We start from the raw sequence: 19,799 nt of genomic DNA, 5'->3' as shown, positions 1-19,799 counted from the left end.
CTTTTTCAGGTGAACTGTCGTTTTAAGGTTAATCATAAACCCAACAGCCATGTTAAAAAAAAACAAAAACAAACAAAAAAAAAAAACAAAAACAAACAAAAAAAAAACACGACCAATAGTTTAGTCAAACTTTTATTTTTCAATTCAAAAAAACAAAACAGTTACAGAGAATGATGTATCAGACTGATTTCTATACAGTGGCAATTTCTCTTAATTTAAATTCTCCTTTCCCCATAAACCCGAACCGGTTATTACTCAAACTCAAGAAAACCCTGTCTTTTCCATTTATGCTTTCATGCACACACACACACACACACACACACGCGCACACACCCTTACTGGGAGCCTGGGTATAGAGTATTAACTGGACTTGTTTGAAACATCCATGAAACTGAAGGCAAACAAGGGCATTAAAGAGACTGTCAGAACTGCTCCCCCAATGCGATCTAAGGCCTTAAATCTAAAGCTGAAATATGCAAGAGCATCAAAGTCTTTTACAAGTCAAAAAAACCTCCTGCAACTACCACTGTCCAGATGGAAGAGTAAGTTGAGGCAACCACAGGTTATAAAAAAAGGTAACACTCAAAAAGATCTAAATGCCTCTAACGCCCGAGTCAAATCAGTCTCTGTCGCCCTCTACTGTTCAAGCAAAAGATGATTCAGAATCAGCTGATGAAATTTAGATATGAAACAGTGCATATTCGAAAGGAAACAAACCAAACTGCACCTTTCTCCCCTCCCCAAGCACTTAATCCAAAAAGCAAAGCTGACCCAACGACAATGAAGCCAGCGCAAGAAAAAGTGTCAAATAAATGCTTTTCCGCAGTAAATCACACAATAGATTATCAATTGTAATGATGCATATATCAGAAAAAACAATTATACACTTATTATATTAAAGGGTTGAGTGCTGAGGACAAGGAAGGACTCAGATTTGAACCTAGGTGGTTTAAAAAAAAAAAAAAAAAAAAAAAAAAAAAAATTAACTGCATCTTATGTAAAGCTGGGCTCCAACCTTACTCTCAGGATAAAAGAAAAATAAAACCAAAAAGGTCATAATTTCACACTCCTCTGTGCACTCAGAGGTACAAGACCGCTGGTTACCATTTTTTGCAGTTTTTTGAAAGTGTAAATTACTGGGCAGATGCTGGTGAAGGATAAGGCTTGCATCTTTTGGGGACAATGGACTAGAAAATTGATGCCTCAAATAAAGCATCTGTTCCCACTCTCTGATTCATAAAGAGGGCAATCACTACACAACACTTTTGCCCATGTTATGGGCCGGCATACATAGACTACAGTATTACAAGACATTTTTAATCTGCACAATGCGTGTCAGCTTCAACACGTTTTCTAATAAACAGCCACTTTGAACCTCCTGCTTCTTTAGAAATAACATTTTTCATAAGTGAACTCAAATTAGACAAAATCAACATTAATATTTAAACAGTTCAGATCTGGAATAAAGACTCAAAAACTGGGAGCAAGCGCTTATTTACACTGGGGAAGAAACTAAAAGCTGTAAAATGTGAGAAAGGTCAGTTTCTCCCCCTTTCTATTTACGTTATAGATATTTTTCAAGGTTTCATTTGAAACTTTTCAGATACAATCCACTGTTTTCTGTTTGAAGGCTTTTGGCAATACTTCTTAAACTTCCTTTACATCCAACACTGAATTTTTGAGAAAAAGGGAGGCAGAAATGACTGGATGGAAAGAGGAGGACAATGCATGATCTTTCTCCTCCAAAAGCAGTCAATCTCTTGCATCTTTCCACCAACTTTGAGAAATGGTTCTCCCTCTAAACTTAGAGCGACCAAAGCGGTCTATACAAAGGCAGCCTTGTTTGGCTTGTAGTTCAATCCTCTAACCTAACATATGCAACCACTGAAGACTGTTTAGTGAGGCTATTTAAGAACAATTCATTAAGTCCAAAAGAGAAAAATCAAAAAGGAGGATGTCACATGTGGGATCCCAGGTTCCTTAGCCTTCCCTGTACATGACAACCCCAGCTGAGTGGCTTTCCTTCAGTCTTTATCCCAGGGTCAGAGTGCCCATAAGGGAAGCAGGACAAACCCTGGAACCAACCATCTTTAATTATTTTCTTCATCACTGTCATCAGGGCTGATGGCTGGGCTGTAGGTTGGAGAGGTGGGGCTGTAGCCGGGAGAAGTGGGGCTGTAGGTGGAGCCCTTCGGACTAGTTGGAGAGTAGGTAGGGGATGTGGGTGAGTATTTTGGAGACGTTGGAGAGTAAGTCGGAGAGGTGGGGGAATATTTGGGGCTGGTTGGGGTGTAGGTAGGAGAGGTTGGAGAATAAGTAGGGGAAGTGGGGCTGTACTTGGGAGTAGTTGGGGAGTAGGTCGGAGAAGTGGGACTGTATTTGGGCGAAGTGGGAGAGTACTTCGGGGAAGTGGGGGAATATTTGGGGGACGTTGGGGTATATTCGGGAGAGCTGGGACTGTAGGAGGGGGAGGTGGGGGTGTATTTTGGGGAGGTGGGGGAGTAGGATGGAGAACTTGGGCTGTAAGAAGGCGAGCTTGGGGTGTAGGTGGGAGACTGCGGGGTGTAACGAGGACTGGATGGAGAGTAGGACGGCGAAGTTGGGGAGTAAGAAGGAGATGTGGGAGAGTAATTGGGACTGGTCGGGGTATAATTGGGAGAGGTGGGGGAGTAGGAAGGTGAGGTGGGGCTGTAAGATGGAGAGGTCGGAGAGTAACTTGGTGAGGTGGGCGTGTAGTTGGGCGAAGTGGGACTGTAGCTCGGAGATGTTGGGGAATAGGACGGGGAGGTTGGAGAGTAGCTTGGAGAAGTGGGAGAGTAAGACGGGGAGGTCGGGGAATAAGATGGAGAAGTTGGGGAATACGACGGAGACGTGGGGCTGTAACTTGGTGAAGTTGGGCTGTAGCTGGGGGACGTTGGGCTATAGCTGGGGGATGTTGGCGAGTAGGATGGTGAAGTCGGGGAGTAAGACGGTGAAGTCGGAGAGTAAGAAGGTGAAGTCGGAGAGTAGCTTGGAGATGTTGGAGAATAAGACGGCGAAGTTGGAGAGTAGGAGGGTGATGTGGGCGAGTAGGACGGAGATGTGGGGCTGTAGTTTGGACTGGTGGGAGAATAAGATGGTGAAGTCGGAGAGTATGACGGAGAGGTCGGAGAGTATCCAGGGCTCTGTGGGGTGTATCCACCAGGAGAGCGAGGCTCGTAGGCAGGAGAAGTTGGAGAGTAATTTGGAGACAAGGCTCCTGATGAGAAAGACAAAGGAGAAAAAAAAAAAAACAATTGCATTAGCAGCTGTTTGGTTTGCAACCTACTAATTACAACCAAGTAAACTAAGACCATTATTCTTAAAAACCGAACAAGACCAAAATAGACAGTAAAGAGACCTGGTGAGGGGATATAAGGGCTAGCTGGTCCAGGGGATCCAGGAGAACCAGGAGTAGGAGACCAGGCAGGAGAATAACCAGGTGAGAAGCCGCTGGCATCAGACGCAGCGCTGGGAGAGAAGCCTGCAGCACCTGGTGTCATTCCGCTTCCTGTACGAGAAAAAAAGAATAGGGCATTAAATGGAATAAATGTAAACATACACACTGTAAATACGGGTGGCAGTAAAACAAAACCGTATGTAACATTTCTTCACTCACCAACACTGGGAGACCAAGCACCATATGCAGGAGTGGCTCCTGTGTTCCAGGGAGTCATGGCAGGAGACATGCCACTCATGGGGCTGGGGGCAGAGCCAAAGAACATACCCGTGGCTGTGGTGGAAAAAGCAATGATTAACCACAGGTTTAAATTTGGGGACAGAGTATTAGGTTTAAGCCTTTAAAGTATTCAAAAAATAAGTTTGACTTACGTCCTGCAACACTGATACCAGGGATGTTGGTGGGAATCTCCATACCATACTTGCACTTCTCAGCATCCAACAGCAGGTCAAAGCAACCAGTGCCTGCAGGAGCCAGCTGCCCCAGCATGATATTCTCAGACACTCCTTTCATTGGGTCACATTCACCATGAGATGAGGCTTCCATCAACACATCCACCTACAGAAGAGTGAGGGATAACATATTTAAGATTTCTTTACAAGATCAACCACAATACCATTTTAAAACATTAAACGGCGCCTCACCGTCTCTTCAAAAGAGCACTTCATTAGCGGTCCAGTGTCCTGCCTGTTGATACCGTGACGAGTGATGGCCATCAAGTGACCTCTGCAGGTCATCGTGTCACACAGCAAAGCAAGATGGCGGTAGTTAACGTAAGAACCGTCGAAAGAGATGACATGGTACAACTCTCTTTCCAGAGCCTTACGCACAGCCTCAATACCAAGAACCTGCAGTTGAAGAGCAGACATTTCTGAATTTGATCTGAGGATCTGATAGGTTCTGATCTTTAGACAAGCTTTTAAACAATTCTTACAGTGAAAATCTCCACAATGTCATTGGAGGTGGTTCTGACAGGGTCCACATCCTTCTCACTGAGGACCCTCATGAGGCTGACTCCATCAGTTTCCAGGATCCACTCTTGCAAAGCTTTAAACTCTCCCTCTTCTGTGATGATGATTTTTTTCTTGTTGTCAGTCTGTGGTAGATGCATGTATACCTACAAAGGCAGGAGAAATTAAACTTTAATCTCAGTGCCAGCTGTGTCCACAAAATTAAGGTGTCCACCTATTAGCTATTATTGTTTCAGGAGCAAGCCAATTAGCACTCCCCATTACTCCAGAGCATGTAAGCGTCATGTGTCTTTTCGGACAAACCTGCACTGCCACATGGGCTTTCAGATTTACTGAAGTGAAGTTAAAGATGGAAGAAAAAAAATACCTTGCTGATCTGCTCAATGCCTTGCAGTGTCATGTCTGTCAGCATGTTCGATTCAATGCAGCGAAGGAAGACATCGTCATCCATCTTATCCACTACCTCCTCATCCTGGACACAAGATTCAACATTTACGATTCAACATTGAGAGAAGAGGCCAGTTACGTACTCACCAGCAAAGATTCAAATTACAACAACTTACCTCTTGAAACTTATTCTCGTCACTATTCATGATGCGGATTCGCAAAACCAGTTTCTCAGCATTGTCATCATTGAAGATGCAGTTAAGGTCATCACCAAATCCTAGGAGACAAAGTAGAGTTAGAAAACTATAACACCTCAGCATCCATTCCGTTTGCCATTTAAAGTGTGGTATCAACATGCATTTATCCAATGATAATCTCAAGCCCACCTGCATTGATCTTTTCTGCGATTTGCTCCATTGTCAGCTTACGGTCAGTCATGTGTTTGCGGTCAAGCTCGATACGCAGCAGCCAGGGTGAAATGCGGGTCACATCGAAGTCAGGCATCTCATAGTACACGTTGACCCACTCCTGATCCTCAGTCACCACAGTGTTCTGAGGGTTGGGGTCATAATAAATGGCTGTGTTGGCAGTGACCTTGCGCAGTGTTGTGTGCTCCAACCGACACAGGATATCTTTGGCCCTCTCTGCGTCACGGGCCGCTTGGCCCAGAAGAAATACGGTCAAGGAGGGGGTCTTTGGTCGCTTGGAGATGTTGATAAGCTCTTTGAGTCGAGGCACACCAAGAGTGACGTTTTTGGCGGACACACCGGCGTAGTGGAATGTATTCAGGGTCATCTGAGTAGCAGGCTCTCCCAGAGACTGGGCAGCCAGAGCACCTACCATCTCACCAGGATGAGCCTGACGAAAACAAAGAAAGTGTCCAGCTTCAGGCAATTTGATAAAACTAGATTACTCCCCATTTTCTTTTTTTTTCTTTTTCAGGTGCAGTAACTAGGCAAGCTTTACTTACAATGGACTGGTTAAATTTGGTCTCAATCTCTCCCAGCAGCCAATCAAAAGCCTCTGTGCTAAGACGGAACTCCTCGGTCATTCGCTTGGAGCACAGGGTGGAGCGCAGGTGGATGTTGAATAGCAGAGTGGCATTCTCCTGGGCTTGCCTGCTTAACTGGTCTTCACCATTTACGATCACCAGCTTCTTACTCAACTCATGAACTCCTGCATAAAAAAGAAAGAGCAAATATCCATGTGCTATCATTACAATGCAAAGCTCACTCCAATAATAAGACAAGAATCGGTTGGTGCTACCACTATAATGGCAAGGTAAAACAGCCATATTGGTTAGGGCTTCATAAAATTGACATCTCTTAAAGGTGCAGATTTGTCAAGCGCATGAGTTTGGCATCATGTCTTCAGTCAACACGTATGCAAGGATGTAACTGTGGCCTTTATAATCAGCTTGTACAGGTCTGCCACAAGACAGTGGTAAGCTACAGGGATCAGTCGTCAGCAGGCTTTATTTAGCTACCACAAGCAGGAGTCTTTATTTAGCTGAGAGACCCGCTCAAATGCAGACAGCCTTAAGTCAGTTAAAGCGGTGTATATAGCGTGCACGTCAAAATTAAAAGTTAGATATAAGATACCTAAATAAAAATTTACAGGCTCAAAGTACAAAACCCACCTTCCACTACTCGTGCTGGGTTGAGGTCAGTTGGTGTTCGAGGATTGATGCGGAAAATCTTCTGAGCATTCCAGATCATTCTGGCCAAATTGCACGGTAGTACCACCTATGAAAAACATGGTTTGTGTTAATGACATTCTATAGAAGTGTGCAAATATAGTGATATTCATGCTTGATAAGGTTGTAAAAAGAAAGAGGACAATCCCAACCAAAGGGCATATGGATACTGATGGTACTTAAATGGTACTCTTAAGGGACAGACCTTGCTGTCGCCTGTGGGGAAAATGGCTCTCAAGATCTCTCGGTCTTCCTTCATCTTCTCAAACTCTCTCTCTAGAGCACTCTGGACATGGGCATTGGTCAACACATCTTTCACCACATCTTCCTGTAGAGTGCGGCGGAGAGCTCGGTCATTGGTGCAGTCAAACCTAAACCTGTGCAATTAAAGAAAGAGGCAGAAAGTTAAATCAATGACGTTAGTCAGTTGAGCTCTGAGCTGATGATCAACAATGACCTGAGAAGACTTGAAAACAGACTCCTAAATAGCTTACTATCCATGTCCTTGTTGATCTGAGTTAATACGGCTATATTGATTATATTACTTAGTTTAAATTAGTTGCAATAGATTACTTTTAGGGGTGGGAGAAAAAAAAATCATTTCTCCGATGCATCGCGATTCTCTCTTCAACGATTCTGGGTGGGCTTCATTGCACAGAATTTGCGTTGTGAGACATGTGCACATTGGTTGACAGTCTATGCTTCCATCCGCCGTGTTTTACTTTAGATATGCTTTCATTTATGCTGTTTGGAATGCAGTACTATTAGCTACACGAAGCTTGCGCACTGACAGACTTTCACGTGCGCTTTGTGTTTGTTGTCCTGAAGCTTAATTGCAGCTGCGGTTAAATGCACTTGCATTTTCGAATACTTTTATACGAAATTGATATACACACAGTCAGTCATGTTTTCAGAGCAGGACAAAACATCTGATATCGAAATAGATCTGTGCATTAGTTTGAATGCAGCCCGTTAAAGCTGCCACCATCTATGATCTCATCAGTAATAATCAAATTGCAATAACGCTGAGGAAAAAAAGAAAAATCCTCAACTATTGTCTGTAAACCTTCGGACACTTAAAGAACACATTTTAAATAAGTAAGTGTTTTATAAAAATAGCCTGCTGTGCTTATATAATAAAAAAAGTTAAGTTAATTTTGCACAAAAAAATTTGATATAAAATGTATATGAAAATGTAGCCATGTACAGTAATATTGAAAACTGAGAATGTGATGCATCGTGATATTGAGTTGATAATGATAATCGTAATTGAACTGTGAAACCAGTGAAGACTCACACCCCTATTTTTAAGTTGGCAGTACTGACATACAGAGATTCCAAACAAACAAAAAGCATATAACTGCAATTTTGTTTAAGATGTAAAGTTGTAAAGATGTATTTGCACAGCAGAACAATTAATTGGGGAAAAAATGTAGATCAAGAATTGTTTTGGAATCGGATTGTGACCCCCAGAATCAGAATGGATCGTGAAGTGCCTGAAGATTCCCACCCCTAATCGATGTACAGGATGTATGACAACATTGTGATGCATCGTTAATTAATATGCATCGTTAACATAGATTCCCACCCCTAATATAGACAGGAACATTTTGAAATATTATTACAATTTAAAGATTCCCACCCCTAATTACTTTACTGTAAATACTTGAACAGACACAACAGCACTCACTTCTTCTCAAAGGCTTTGTGGGATGGCTTAAGGGTAGCCATGTTCTGGAACTCCACAGCCTCTCCTGCCAGACCATCCTCTCCATACCTCAGCTGGACAACTTGGTTAATGGAGTTTCTGACTGTAGCATCATACTTTACCATAACAGACTCCATAGACTTGATCAGACGACGCTGAATATAACCTGAAGGAATAGGAGTTTCATCAAAACTCATGAAGACAATTTCAGGCTTCAACGAAGACTAATCTGATAACAAGTGCATATAACATCTCACTTAGAGACTAGAAGTTCAGATTACATTTAGTATTTGCCCTCAATAGCTGCTCAGGCCATTACCTGTCTCAGCAGTTTTGACAGCTGTGTCGATCAGACCCTCTCTGCCTCCCATGGCGTGAAAGAAAAACTCAGTTGGTGTGAGACCGGCCAGATAGGAGTTTTCTACGAAGCCTCTACTCTCTGGACCATAATCATCTTTAATGAAGTGAGGGAGAGTGCGGTGCTTGAAACCGAAGGGGATTCGCTTACCCTCAACGTTCTGCTGCCCCACTACAGCAATAACCTAAATGGGTGAAGAGAAAGAAGAACAAATACAGAGATTGTGAAAAAATTCCTGAAAGAGGCACCTAACTATTTTAAGATATAAAGACCATCTACTGTCTTCTCTCACCTGAGAAATGTTAATTTTAGAGCCTTTTGAACCAGCCACCACCATGGATTTGAAATTGTTGTACTCAGACAATGACTTCTGGGCAGAGGATCCAGTCTTGTCTCGAGCATCGTTCAGAATGCGGTTGACCTGGTTCTCAAAGGTCTGTCTCAGAGTGTTACCTGGGGTGGGCTCCAACTCATTGTTGTGGGCTTTCTCAATGACCTGTGGGAAAGAAATCAATGAACAACTGCATTCATGTACAAAAGCAACAATCTGTTGCATTTATAATTACTTAATGGTGCCAACTCACCTCTATCACATCCTGTTTGGCTTTCTTAATCGTGTTCTGAATGTCCTGATATGTCGCCTTATCGGCAATGGAGTCTCCAATACCAATAGAGTGACCTGAAGTAGACAAGATGGTTGTAAATAAATGAATAAGAATCAAAACTGTTTTTGTGTGCAAATATCAAGTCTTTTTTTTTTTTACCCTCAATAAGCAGCCAGTTGTTGACAACAGTCTGGATGTTAGAATAGAAGAGTCGTGTGATGTCATGGCCCATCTCAAGGTATGAGATATGGACAAGAGAGCCAGCGGAGGTTCCCAATGACTTCTTACACAGGATCCCCATGATCAGCTCACCGTTCTCCACAATCACCTGCAAAATGAGAAGAATGAGAACAAACTTTCTTTTGCACAAAAGCTACATCCACATTTCGGCTGCACTACTGTACCTTAGTGTCTCCAGGGGAGATGTGTTTGTAAGGGCCGCTGTCCTCTTCATCGGGGTGAGTGCTGTGTGTGCGGATGGCATTAATGTGCCCAGGGATGATCAAGCTGAAGATCTGTTTGCCAGTCCAGAGAGGTCGAGGCTTCAAGATAGCAGGTTGGGGCACTTTGCCGTCCCATGTGGAGAGAAACATGAGGAGGTTCATCACCTCACCCTAAACAAAGCACACGAAATGATTTATTTTAGTATCAATGTCATGTACCTGTACAAACTTACAGCTCATTACATTCATAATTTGGTACCACAGCTTCATAAACTCACCCTCTCCAAGAAGACATCTCTCTTGGTGAACTTGCGCACAGCTGTCAGTGTGTCCTGCACAATACCCATGACGGGTCTGTTAGACTGTGGTGTGACAATCATACGAGGCACCATAGCCAGCTCTTGGATCTCAGCACGGGTCTCCAAGGACTGTGGCAAGTGCAGGTTCATCTCATCGCCATCAAAGTCAGCATTGTATGGGGTTGTCACACTAGAAGTGAAAGGGATTTTCTCTTTTAAAACGAAGTCAAAAACCTTTATATTAGAGCAATGGTGCTAAATCTGACCATTCGTTTTCTATACAGATTTGTAACAATTTCAAACTGATGATACAGCACACAAACTCAATATATTGCCTATCCACGTATCAATCTCCAAACAATGCGACGGATCAAGTATTATAAACCCAGTGCACCTGAGGTTGAGTCGAAACGTTGACCAAGGCAAGATTCGCACTCTGTGGCCCATCATAGACATTTTGTGCAGCGTAGGCTGTCTGTTGAACACAATAATGTCTCCATCACACATGTGTCGTTCAACCTAGAAAGAAAACAAACAGGTTTTAAATGCTTTGCTCACTGTAAATGAAAATTACATTGCATTCTTACATTAAACAAAAAAAAAAAAAAAAAAAAAAAAAACACTGACTTTGTATCCAATCTGAAGGTGAAGGTCACTTGGTTTAGGGTGGAATCGCAGGTCAATTCTGTCCCCGTTGTCTCGGATGATATATTTGGCTCCAGGATACTGACTGTTACCTCTCCTTACAAGCTCTTGGAGTCTGTAAAGTAAAATTAAGAAAAAGAATGAGAGCACTGGGTTTAAGAAACCTATCAGAAAACACTAAAATATTTTGTAAGTGAGATGCATTCAGAAAGAGATAAAAACAATATTACCTGTCAATGTTAAAGGGTGTGACAATCTCAGGGAAGGTCATGTTTGCGGCGATGGAACGGGGGACGCCCACCTGGTCGATTTGCAGGTTGGGGTCTGGCGTGATGACAGTTCGGGCGGAGAAATCTACACGCTTCCCCATCAGATTACCTCTGACACGTCCTTCCTTACCCTTTAGCCTCTGCTTGATAGATTTTAGTGGACGACCAGACTTTTGCATTGCCTGAATCAAGAGCATACGAGAGCAAAATCTTCATTAATATTTTCCTGATTGTCCCACTCTACATAACTGCAGATCAAATATTTTAACTGGCTGCACCAGGTATCAGTGTAAGTGCGTAACCTGATTTTTTTTCCACAATTGCATTTTATTATAAATGCACTAATAATAATAATAAAAAAAGCACTTATTTTTTATTTTTTCTTTAACATTTATATTCTATGTAAATTCTTTAACAACAACAATAAAAACAATTAGTTATTGATAAATAATCTTTAGTAGGAGTGATTTTTTTTAAATTAAATATTAACTTAACTGTTAATAAGAGTATAATTGTTGCTTCTCACAATATTCTGGACTCAGATCTCCTAAGGTGTAGTGTAAATCTTACCCTAGGGAGACCTGGCAGTTCATTGTCTACCATGGTGGCCACGTGGAACTGAAGCAGCTTGACATCCTCTGCTATAACATGCGCTGCAGCTCCACTCTGCTCATTTCGCTTCAGCTGGTTATTGATCTTCACAATGTCAGCCAACTTGTGTGTTAAATCATCCTAAGAAGAACAATTTACAATTGATACAAATCTAACAGCTATCAGTACTACGCAATACACCAAACTTCTTTCCCACTGTTTAATAAGCAATGCTTTGCTTACCTGGTTTCTAGCAGAGCCCTGCATGACCACAGCTGGTCTCACAGCAAGAGGAGGCACGGGCAACACAGTGACAATCATCCACTCAGGACGGGAATATTTGGGGTCCATGCCCAAGATCATGTCCTCTTCATCCGAAATACGTTTGAAGATCTCATGCACACGTTCAGGGCTGAGAAGAATCTTCTTTTCCTGCGAGTCTTCGTTCACGTGCTTCCACTCAGCATACAGCTCCAGGCCAGAGCGACGGATACGTGGCTGGTACCTGCCACAGCCTCCATGACCTTGAGAAATAAAAGTTAGAAATCAGTTTTAAAACTTCCTGAGCAAGCTGGAAAGTTTCAAATTGGCCTGTGCGCTTAGAGAATTTTAGGTCTGTACCTTCTCTTTGGTGAGGTCTTCTTCGGTCTCCTGCTGCTCCACTCCAAACTTGTTGTCCATCTCCTCTCCACCCTCACAAATGTTTTTGCCTTTACAGAGGTCATAGACGTGGGTCAGACGCTTACGTGGCTGCCCCTTCGACTTGGTCAAGATGTCTTTGATTTTTGGATTGTTCTGGGTAAAACAACATAAGGGGAAGTTTAAATACACTACAAAATTTTTTGACCAAAGGAACTTGATCAGAAGAAAATTTTAACAATGGAATAAATCACAAAAGGCAAACTGAAAATATGGCATACCGCGTCCACAAGCAGTTTTGAACAGAAGAAGCAGACACATCGGAGGACCTTCATGATCTTTGTGATGAATCCAACATGAAAGACTGGCTTTGCCAGCTCAATGTGACCAAAATGACCGGGGCACTCAGTCATGTTACCTAAATGACAACAAACAAATACGCAGAGGTTCATCTTTAAGTGTTTAATACCAAGCAAGACGGATAAATATCAGTTTATGAACATACCTGCACACGTCTGGCATCTGCCTGACCTTTCAATTACCCCTTGCCGAGGGTCCATAAGTCCCCCCAGTTTAGGGCGCCCTCCTTCTGTGGTCTCAGGGTACTTGATGCCCCCTTCAGTAACGGACATCCGTTTCTGAAAAAGATAAAAAAAAAAACAGCATTAAATTGTTGTACATTTTCACAACAATGGGAAACATTTATACACTAAATATACCCTTAAAGTATTTTTTAAATACATGGAATGCAATAGCAATAGTTCAGATGTCATCTGTCAAATTATGAATTTAGCATTTTTAAAAATGTTAATTTGAAATGTAACAAGGCTGTTTAATGGTTGTATTTATCGTGGTTTTCTTTACATTACAAGCTGCATACATAAAACACAAAAACAATCAAATTAAGTGTCAAGAGATTGCTCAACTCAGCATTCATTTAAAAAAAAATATATAAATTTCAAATAAAGAAAGGTATAAGTTTTTAAAAATGACATTATTGAATAAAACCCAGTTACGTTGCATCGCATCGCTGTCTAAAGAAAATGCATTACAGCTCAACTTGGAAACATACCATTTGCTCGTCATTTATTTCAAAACATAAATGCACGTCACAAACTGAACGTATTTGAGTTTAAATAAATGAAAGCATGCATATAACAAATTCACATTTTATTGCCAGTAAGGGAGACATAGGAAACAATGTGGAAACTTGGGAGTAACTCTGGGTCTGCCATGTGACTCCAAAATGTTCAAATAATGTAACAAATAATAAATATTACAAGAAGCTAAAATTGTATAACTTCAAACAAGGCTTTCCGTGTCTTGTTGCTAATTGTTAAAGCAGGACCCTTGTGTAGTGTTTCTTCAACTTTCCAAACACATGCTCTTACTGAGGAAGAAGTGGCTAGCCGGCTAAAGTTAGCAAAACACAAGTTCACAAAAGACACTGTATGTTAATATCCGTATTTAATATGATTTCAACACGATGTTGATTTGAGTAATGCAATAATACTCAAAGAATTAAGAGAATACCCCCTCTCAAGAGCAAAACCTACAAGTTCATCAGGGCTGAGGACGCCGAATTGCACTCTCTTGATGAGGCGCAATGGGCATGCGCTGTCGCTGGAAGGCGGTCCGTGCATCCTGACTATTCAAAGAGACGCGTCCTCCCCCGGCACGCCGCTTTGTAAGAAGGAACACACCTCTGAAACGCCACCAAGACTCTCCTGGCACCCAATGGTGACCGGAACTTGTCCGATGGCGGTTTCCCAGTGACCACCGTATCTTGCTACTCAATGTGCTTTTAAATTGGTGTTTATATACTAGCTATTGTAGCTACCGGCTGTCCCCTTCCCTTTCCCCGATCTACTCTCCAGTGCGCTCTAAGCGCATCTGAGAGAAAACTGCTCTCACACCTCTTTATATAGACTGTACGCTTTGCTACGGGTTTACACAGCCTACTTGGCAGGGGCTGAACAGTCAGAGGGCGGGTTATGGATCGATCTCTCTGTGCGCTTATTGGCTGCGAGACTGCAGTATATGAATAATTAATTAAAGTTGACGCAGAACCAATGGAGTCGTTCGCTTTTGATTCCTGCGAATCCTGTGCAGGCGGAGGCGGGACAAAACGTATGAAGAGATTCTATAGGCCCGTAAAACCAGAGGGCGGATCCGTGGACACTTTAAACATGAATATTCAATAACATTCGTCAATATGAAACGTAATTCGTCAAACGTGTTCGTAATATTCATGAGCAGACAGTGTTTGACCAATCGCAACCCAACGCTTGACGGCGGTAAAATAACTTTCTTACGGCCCGCCTTTTTTACGAGCATTGCCGATTTTACCCGACTGATATTTTTTCACCCTCTGAGCAAAAATAAAAAAAACCTGTGCTGTTCCGTCCGTCTCGCTCTGGATCAGTTAACAGTGCTGGGAAAGAAGCTCGTGTGAGAGGCCTACACCTACCGTCGAGGATTAACGCCATTATTTTTGTTTTAAATATGATTTTTATGTAATTCAAATTAATAATCTACTTTTATTTTGTACATTTATTCATATTTCTAGAAATATTTATTATGATTTTCCTTATTTTATTTGAGTTCTACGGGAAACTGCAAGAATCCACGAGGTCGAGTAAATACACTGGCTGGACAGCACGCGCTTTTTTCGGTATGATCAGCTGGAAACTCCGCTGAAAGCCTGGGGTTTCAGAAAATGCATTTTCAATTTAAACTTTCGAGAGATTTTGTTGTTTTAAACATACGATGTTTTTTTTAAACTATTTGGAGAATTAGAACGTTACTGTAGCTCACTGTAAAATAAAAAAAATAGAATTGTACATCTAGGCCATGTTGTTCTAAAAAAGGCGCTAGCTTACGTTTTCTGGTTAACGTTACCGGTTTTCTTATAAATAATCGCAAATCCGTAGTTCGTAAATGATTTCATTTGATAATCTAATATAGTTTATCGTTCTTGAAGTTGAAGAGCGCAATCAAGAATGTGTAACATAACCCGATGTTACCTAGCGACTGTTGTGAGCTTTTGCTCGTTTGTTAGCCGCCATTCTTTGTGGAATGTGAACATTAAACAGCGCTCGTTTAAAGTTGTTTTGTCTGAAATGTTAGTTTACATCTTTAAAACTGTAGTGTGTATATTTGTGTTATTGCGTATATAGGTTCAAATTAGTGTAAATAACCAGCATTATTCGTCTACATAGTTATGGATTAAGTACATTATAGGTTACAGTGTAGACAGATGGTTGTATTAAAAAAAAAAAAAAAAACTTTTTGAATTTGTTCATATAGGTTCAGTCACATTTTATACTGGAATTGGACTTTTAGTTACATATTAATATAGACACCAGAAATATATCAATGTTATTTACTGGAACGTTAATTATTTTTAGCAATTTGGGCTTTTAAAAAAGCTGTTTGTGTTTATCTTGTTCTTGCCTTTGTATGGTCTCAGACGTAGATGTGGCTTTTTTAACAGATCATGTGTTGTATCACGTTCATGATAGCCTGTTAGCATTGAGCTTGGATGCCTGTGAATGTATTTACATTAAAAAAAAGGGGGGGTTATCTAATGTTCGAATCGTTTTCGATTATATAATGAACATATAATGTATAATATACACCGATTTCTTAAAACCGAAAGCTGATTTATACCCGAAAGGAGTTAGTTCATAGTGGTCATATCTACAAAGCTAATCGGATAATGGATCAAGAGCTTGGTTGTAACTCATATCAAACCCAAATCGACTTCTTTGAAACCACATGTATCGGGAAATTGGCTTAATAGTCGGTTTTTGTGGATAAATATGAGTTATTGGCTCTGTTTAGTCTTACAGTCAAAACCTCATTGTTCTTTAATGTGGATGTGTTGTCTTAAAGTCTATCTGAATCGGTCTCCTCGCTTAAATCAGAAACTTGCTTAGAAATAACTCCAAGTGAACATGGATTTTGAGAGATCTTGTCGTACATGGCGGTGAGGTGAACAAACATGGAGTCTGCTGCTTGTGTACTTGGGCGGGTTTACAGGGCAGAAGAGAAGCGGAGTTGCGTAACTCCAGACTAAAGTGAAACGAGCCTGAGCTAGATAACATTAGCATGATGTTAACCGTGAAAACCTTCTTCCACAAAAACGAAACCATTGTGACGCAGTTATTGAATTGAAGGCAGTATCTGGGGGAAAAAGCTATGTATTTATTACAACCTGCATAAAATAAATAGGCGGGCTGATGGTCGTTTACTTTGGTCGGTGCAACATGGAGGCTGTTTTCTACAAACGGATGTTTTTCAGTACGATTGTTGAACATCTCAGATACATTTGTTTGTTACAAAGTTAAGCGTAATGAGTCTTAATTGTTTAAGGGATAGTTCACTTAAAAATAAAACTATCATTTGTGTTTAAACCTGTATGACTTTCTTCTATGGAGCACAAAAGATGTATATAAATATATATAATGTTTGGATTGATATGAATGAAAAGACACAAAAACTTTGATTCTGTTTTACATATTTCTTTTGTATTCAAAAGGTAAATCATATTTTTGAAATCACGTGGGGGTAACTGGGTGAACTGTCTCTTTAAATTTGACGTTGTAATGTGAGATTTTGCTTCAAGTGGCTTACTAATGTGTTTTAATGCAAGAAAGTAGGTTTTCATCAACAGACTGTAATTTGGACAAATGTATATTAACTCTGAATGGTTTGAAATCCTCTCATATGACATTCATGTAAGTATTTTGCGTGTAAATAAAATATTTGCATTGGATTCAAATTCTTGGGTTCTCTCTTTTTTTGTAAAAAAATCCTTCGTACCTGAAAGGTCTGTGTGCTTAAATTAGATTTATGTGCCTGTATTAAGTGAATCAAACAGGAATGTATTACGTCACCTTTTAAAGTACAGTTGTGACTAAAAGTTTTGGCAGTGACATATTTGGTTTTGCAAAGTTTGATGGTCTAAGCTATTGTGGTGTTCATTCACATTGTTTCTAGATTGTGTAGAGTGAGCAGATGCATTTTAAATAATTGCTAAAAGCTTCATTTGGCCCCCAAAAAAGAACTTTTCACAAAAAAAAAGGAACAGTTTTTTGATCCTGACACAAAATGACCAGCTAACATTAATTGACTAATCATATCAGCATCAACGTGAAAGTGTGAATGAGTACTAGTCAGGTGAAATCACTATCATACCATTTAGATTGTAAGAGCATACTTATTGCTATAAGAGGAGCGAAGATGTGCTTCCAATCATTGTGTTATTGTTAGCAATGGTTACCTCCAAAGAAACACGTGCAGCCATCATGGCTTTGCTTCAAAATGGTTTCAAAGAATATTGCACCTGAAAGAACCATTTACCAGATCATCAAGAACTTCAAGGAGAAAGGTTCGACGGCAGTGAAGTCTTCAGGACGTCCCAGAGTGTCCAGCAAGCACCAGGACCATCTCCTCCTGAGGAGTCAGCTACAGAATCGTGTCACTAGCAGTGCAGCGCTTGCTCAGGAATGGCAGCAGGTTGCTGTGAGAGTATCTGCACTCACAGTGAGGCCAAGACTTTTGGACAACAGCCTGATTTCAAGAAGGGCAGCAAAGAAGCCACTTCTCTCCAAGAAAAACGTCTAGGACAGACTGAGATTCTGCAGGAAGTAAAAGGTTTTGGATAGCAGAAGACTGGTGCAAAGTTATTTTCTCTGATGAAGCTCCCTTCCACTGTTTGGGACATCTGGAAAATCGATAGTTCGGAGAAGAAAAGGTGAACTCTTCCATGAGTCCTGTGTTGTGCCAACAGTGAAGCATCCCGAGACCATCCATGTGTGGGGTTGCTTTTCAACCAAGAGAGTGGGCTCTCTCATAATTCTGCCCAAAAACACTGACGTGAATAAAGAATGGTATCAAAACGTCCTGCAAAAGCGACATCTTCCAACGATCCATGAGCAATTTGGTGATGATCCATGCATTTTCCAGCATGATGGAGCACCATGTCACAAAGCAAGAGTGATAAAGAATTGGCTCGAAGATCATTACTTTGAAATTTTGGATCCATGGCCATGAAACTCCTGGATCTCAATCCCATAGACAACCTGTGCTCAGTCCTCAAAAGGCAAGTGGACAAGCAGAAGCCCACAAATTGTGATCAACTCCGAGAACTAATAAGGCAAGAATGGATCAGTCAGAATTTGGCCCAGAAGCTAATATCCAGCATGCCAGAGCCAACTGCAGAGGTTATGAAGAACAAGGGTCAACACTGTAAATGCAGACTCATTTTTTTGCCAATAAAAGTTTAAAACTAAAACTTATGATATGCTTATCATTGTTTTTCAGTATACCATAGAAACATGTGGGAAAAAATAATCTACAAATACTGAAACTATGCAAAACACAAAATTTATGTAGCTGCCAAAACTTTTGGCCATGACTGTACACACTGCTAAATATTTTGTCTGTTTACATGAGCAGAGGTTGTCTTCTATGCATTTCAAACCGAGCTGCAGCACCTCCTTGTGGAAGGCACAAAAATAAAAATCTGTTATGTAATTGAGCACTTATTTAGACTCCCACTTTGGAACACTTTCACTACAGCCTGCGTTGAAAAAAACCCTTTGTCCATGCGTTTTAACATAACTGTAAATCCTAATCACTATATAGCATTTCTTTTAAACCTTTATAAAGGTTCTCTGGAATTTTACACAATGGACAAAAATAAAATCTTTGTCAAAGCTGGTCTCTAAGAGGCACTTTTTATTCAAAGGACGTTTTGTCATTTTTACACGTTGCAAATCAATTTAGAAATATGGTTCCTTCAGGAAAACATACAGACATTTCAAAGCATATATTATTTATAAACAATAAGTTTGTATTAAACTACAGTGGCTGCATACACACATAATATATATTGCACTGCTCTTCCAGAAACTAGAGCAAAACTATAATCTCACTTTGATACTAAAACAAGAAATTATTAATAACACAGGCTTGCCAGATATTACCCAACATCACGACACATTTAATACCAGGTGGTGTTATTGGATTAATTCCTGTACAGTTTTTCATGATGTAGCCATTAAAGGTATATGCTCAAATGTTACATTATGATCATGTTACAGTCGTGTGTAAATGCAAGAGATGCTGAGAAACTTGTCAAACTGCAAATCAGACGAGAGACATGACCACTAGATGGAAGCTTTGAGCGCAAAACAGACACAGCTGAATGCTCGTCTTCCCTCAGTCTGTCCGAGCGGAAGCCACAATCAAGCAGAAAATGGGCTGTGCTTTGATCATGAGTTCTCAGGGAAGCCCTGTTGTTTCAGTTTAGTAATCACAAGGCTCCATAAGCAAGCTTGTTTGGTAAAAAAAAAAAAAAAAAAAAAAAAAACACATTTACCAAGCCAATGTAATGATACGTTTTTAAGATGGTAATGACCGTGAATGGTAAAGTAAGTTTTACAAAATTAAGCTCACCAAGCAGAAATGTTTCTAAGCCTATATTTTAATCATCGAAATGTTCTATTATTTAAGACCAGTGAGAATTAACACAACATATCATTATGATGACTATGAAAGAGAAAATGCTAAATGTCAAATATTGAGATACAAAAAATGTAAATAAAATGGAGTGCTAAAGAAATTACAATAAATAGCACTTCTCACTTAAATGATAGATTGTCGCTGATTATCCCAAACACTGATCATCCCAAGCTTGGA

General features: G+C 40.6%; 1 protein-coding gene across 1 annotated transcript; it reads right to left on the bottom strand.

Annotated features, from left to right (window-relative positions):
- Window positions 1–116: 116 nt before the first annotated feature.
- LOC109067075 (DNA-directed RNA polymerase II subunit RPB1) lies at window positions 117–14,002 on the bottom strand. The gene is made up of 28 exons (XM_042735424.1): window positions 13,646–14,002; window positions 12,595–12,727; window positions 12,371–12,507; window positions 12,072–12,245; window positions 11,694–11,975; window positions 11,430–11,591; window positions 10,821–11,041; window positions 10,573–10,705; window positions 10,340–10,464; window positions 9,925–10,135; window positions 9,608–9,817; window positions 9,363–9,531; window positions 9,183–9,277; window positions 8,891–9,094; window positions 8,560–8,782; window positions 8,223–8,406; window positions 6,738–6,909; window positions 6,476–6,581; window positions 5,807–6,012; window positions 5,223–5,694; window positions 5,013–5,113; window positions 4,817–4,921; window positions 4,413–4,595; window positions 4,123–4,326; window positions 3,850–4,036; window positions 3,638–3,751; window positions 3,380–3,529; window positions 117–3,238 (listed from the first exon to the last, which is right to left on the bottom strand). The coding sequence occupies exons 1-28, from the start codon at window positions 13,730–13,732 to the stop codon at window positions 2,091–2,093; spliced, it is 5,898 nt and encodes a 1,965-aa protein (XP_042591358.1). The 5' UTR covers window positions 13,733–14,002; the 3' UTR covers window positions 117–2,090.
- Window positions 14,003–19,799: the final 5,797 nt, after the last annotated feature.

The sequence above is a fragment of the Cyprinus carpio genome, chromosome B12 (genome assembly GCF_018340385.1).
Source record: "Cyprinus carpio isolate SPL01 chromosome B12, ASM1834038v1, whole genome shotgun sequence".
Lineage (NCBI taxonomy): Eukaryota > Metazoa > Chordata > Actinopteri > Cypriniformes > Cyprinidae > Cyprinus > Cyprinus carpio.
The sequence above is the reverse complement of the archived record's forward strand: the minus strand, read 5'-3'. Positions and strand labels throughout refer to the sequence as shown.

Coding starts and splice junctions, on each gene's coding strand:
- LOC109067075 (XM_042735424.1), bottom strand. CDS start 13,732: ATGCACGGACCGCCTTCCAGCGACAGCGCATGCCCATTGCGCCTCATC. Junction 5,114..5,222: donor CGCAGAAAAGATCAATGCAG/GTGGGCTTGAGA, acceptor TTTGTCTCCTAG/GATTTGGTGATGACCTTAAC. Junction 4,922..5,012: donor ACGAGAATAAGTTTCAAGAG/GTAAGTTGTTGT, acceptor TCTTGTGTCCAG/GATGAGGAGGTAGTGGATAA.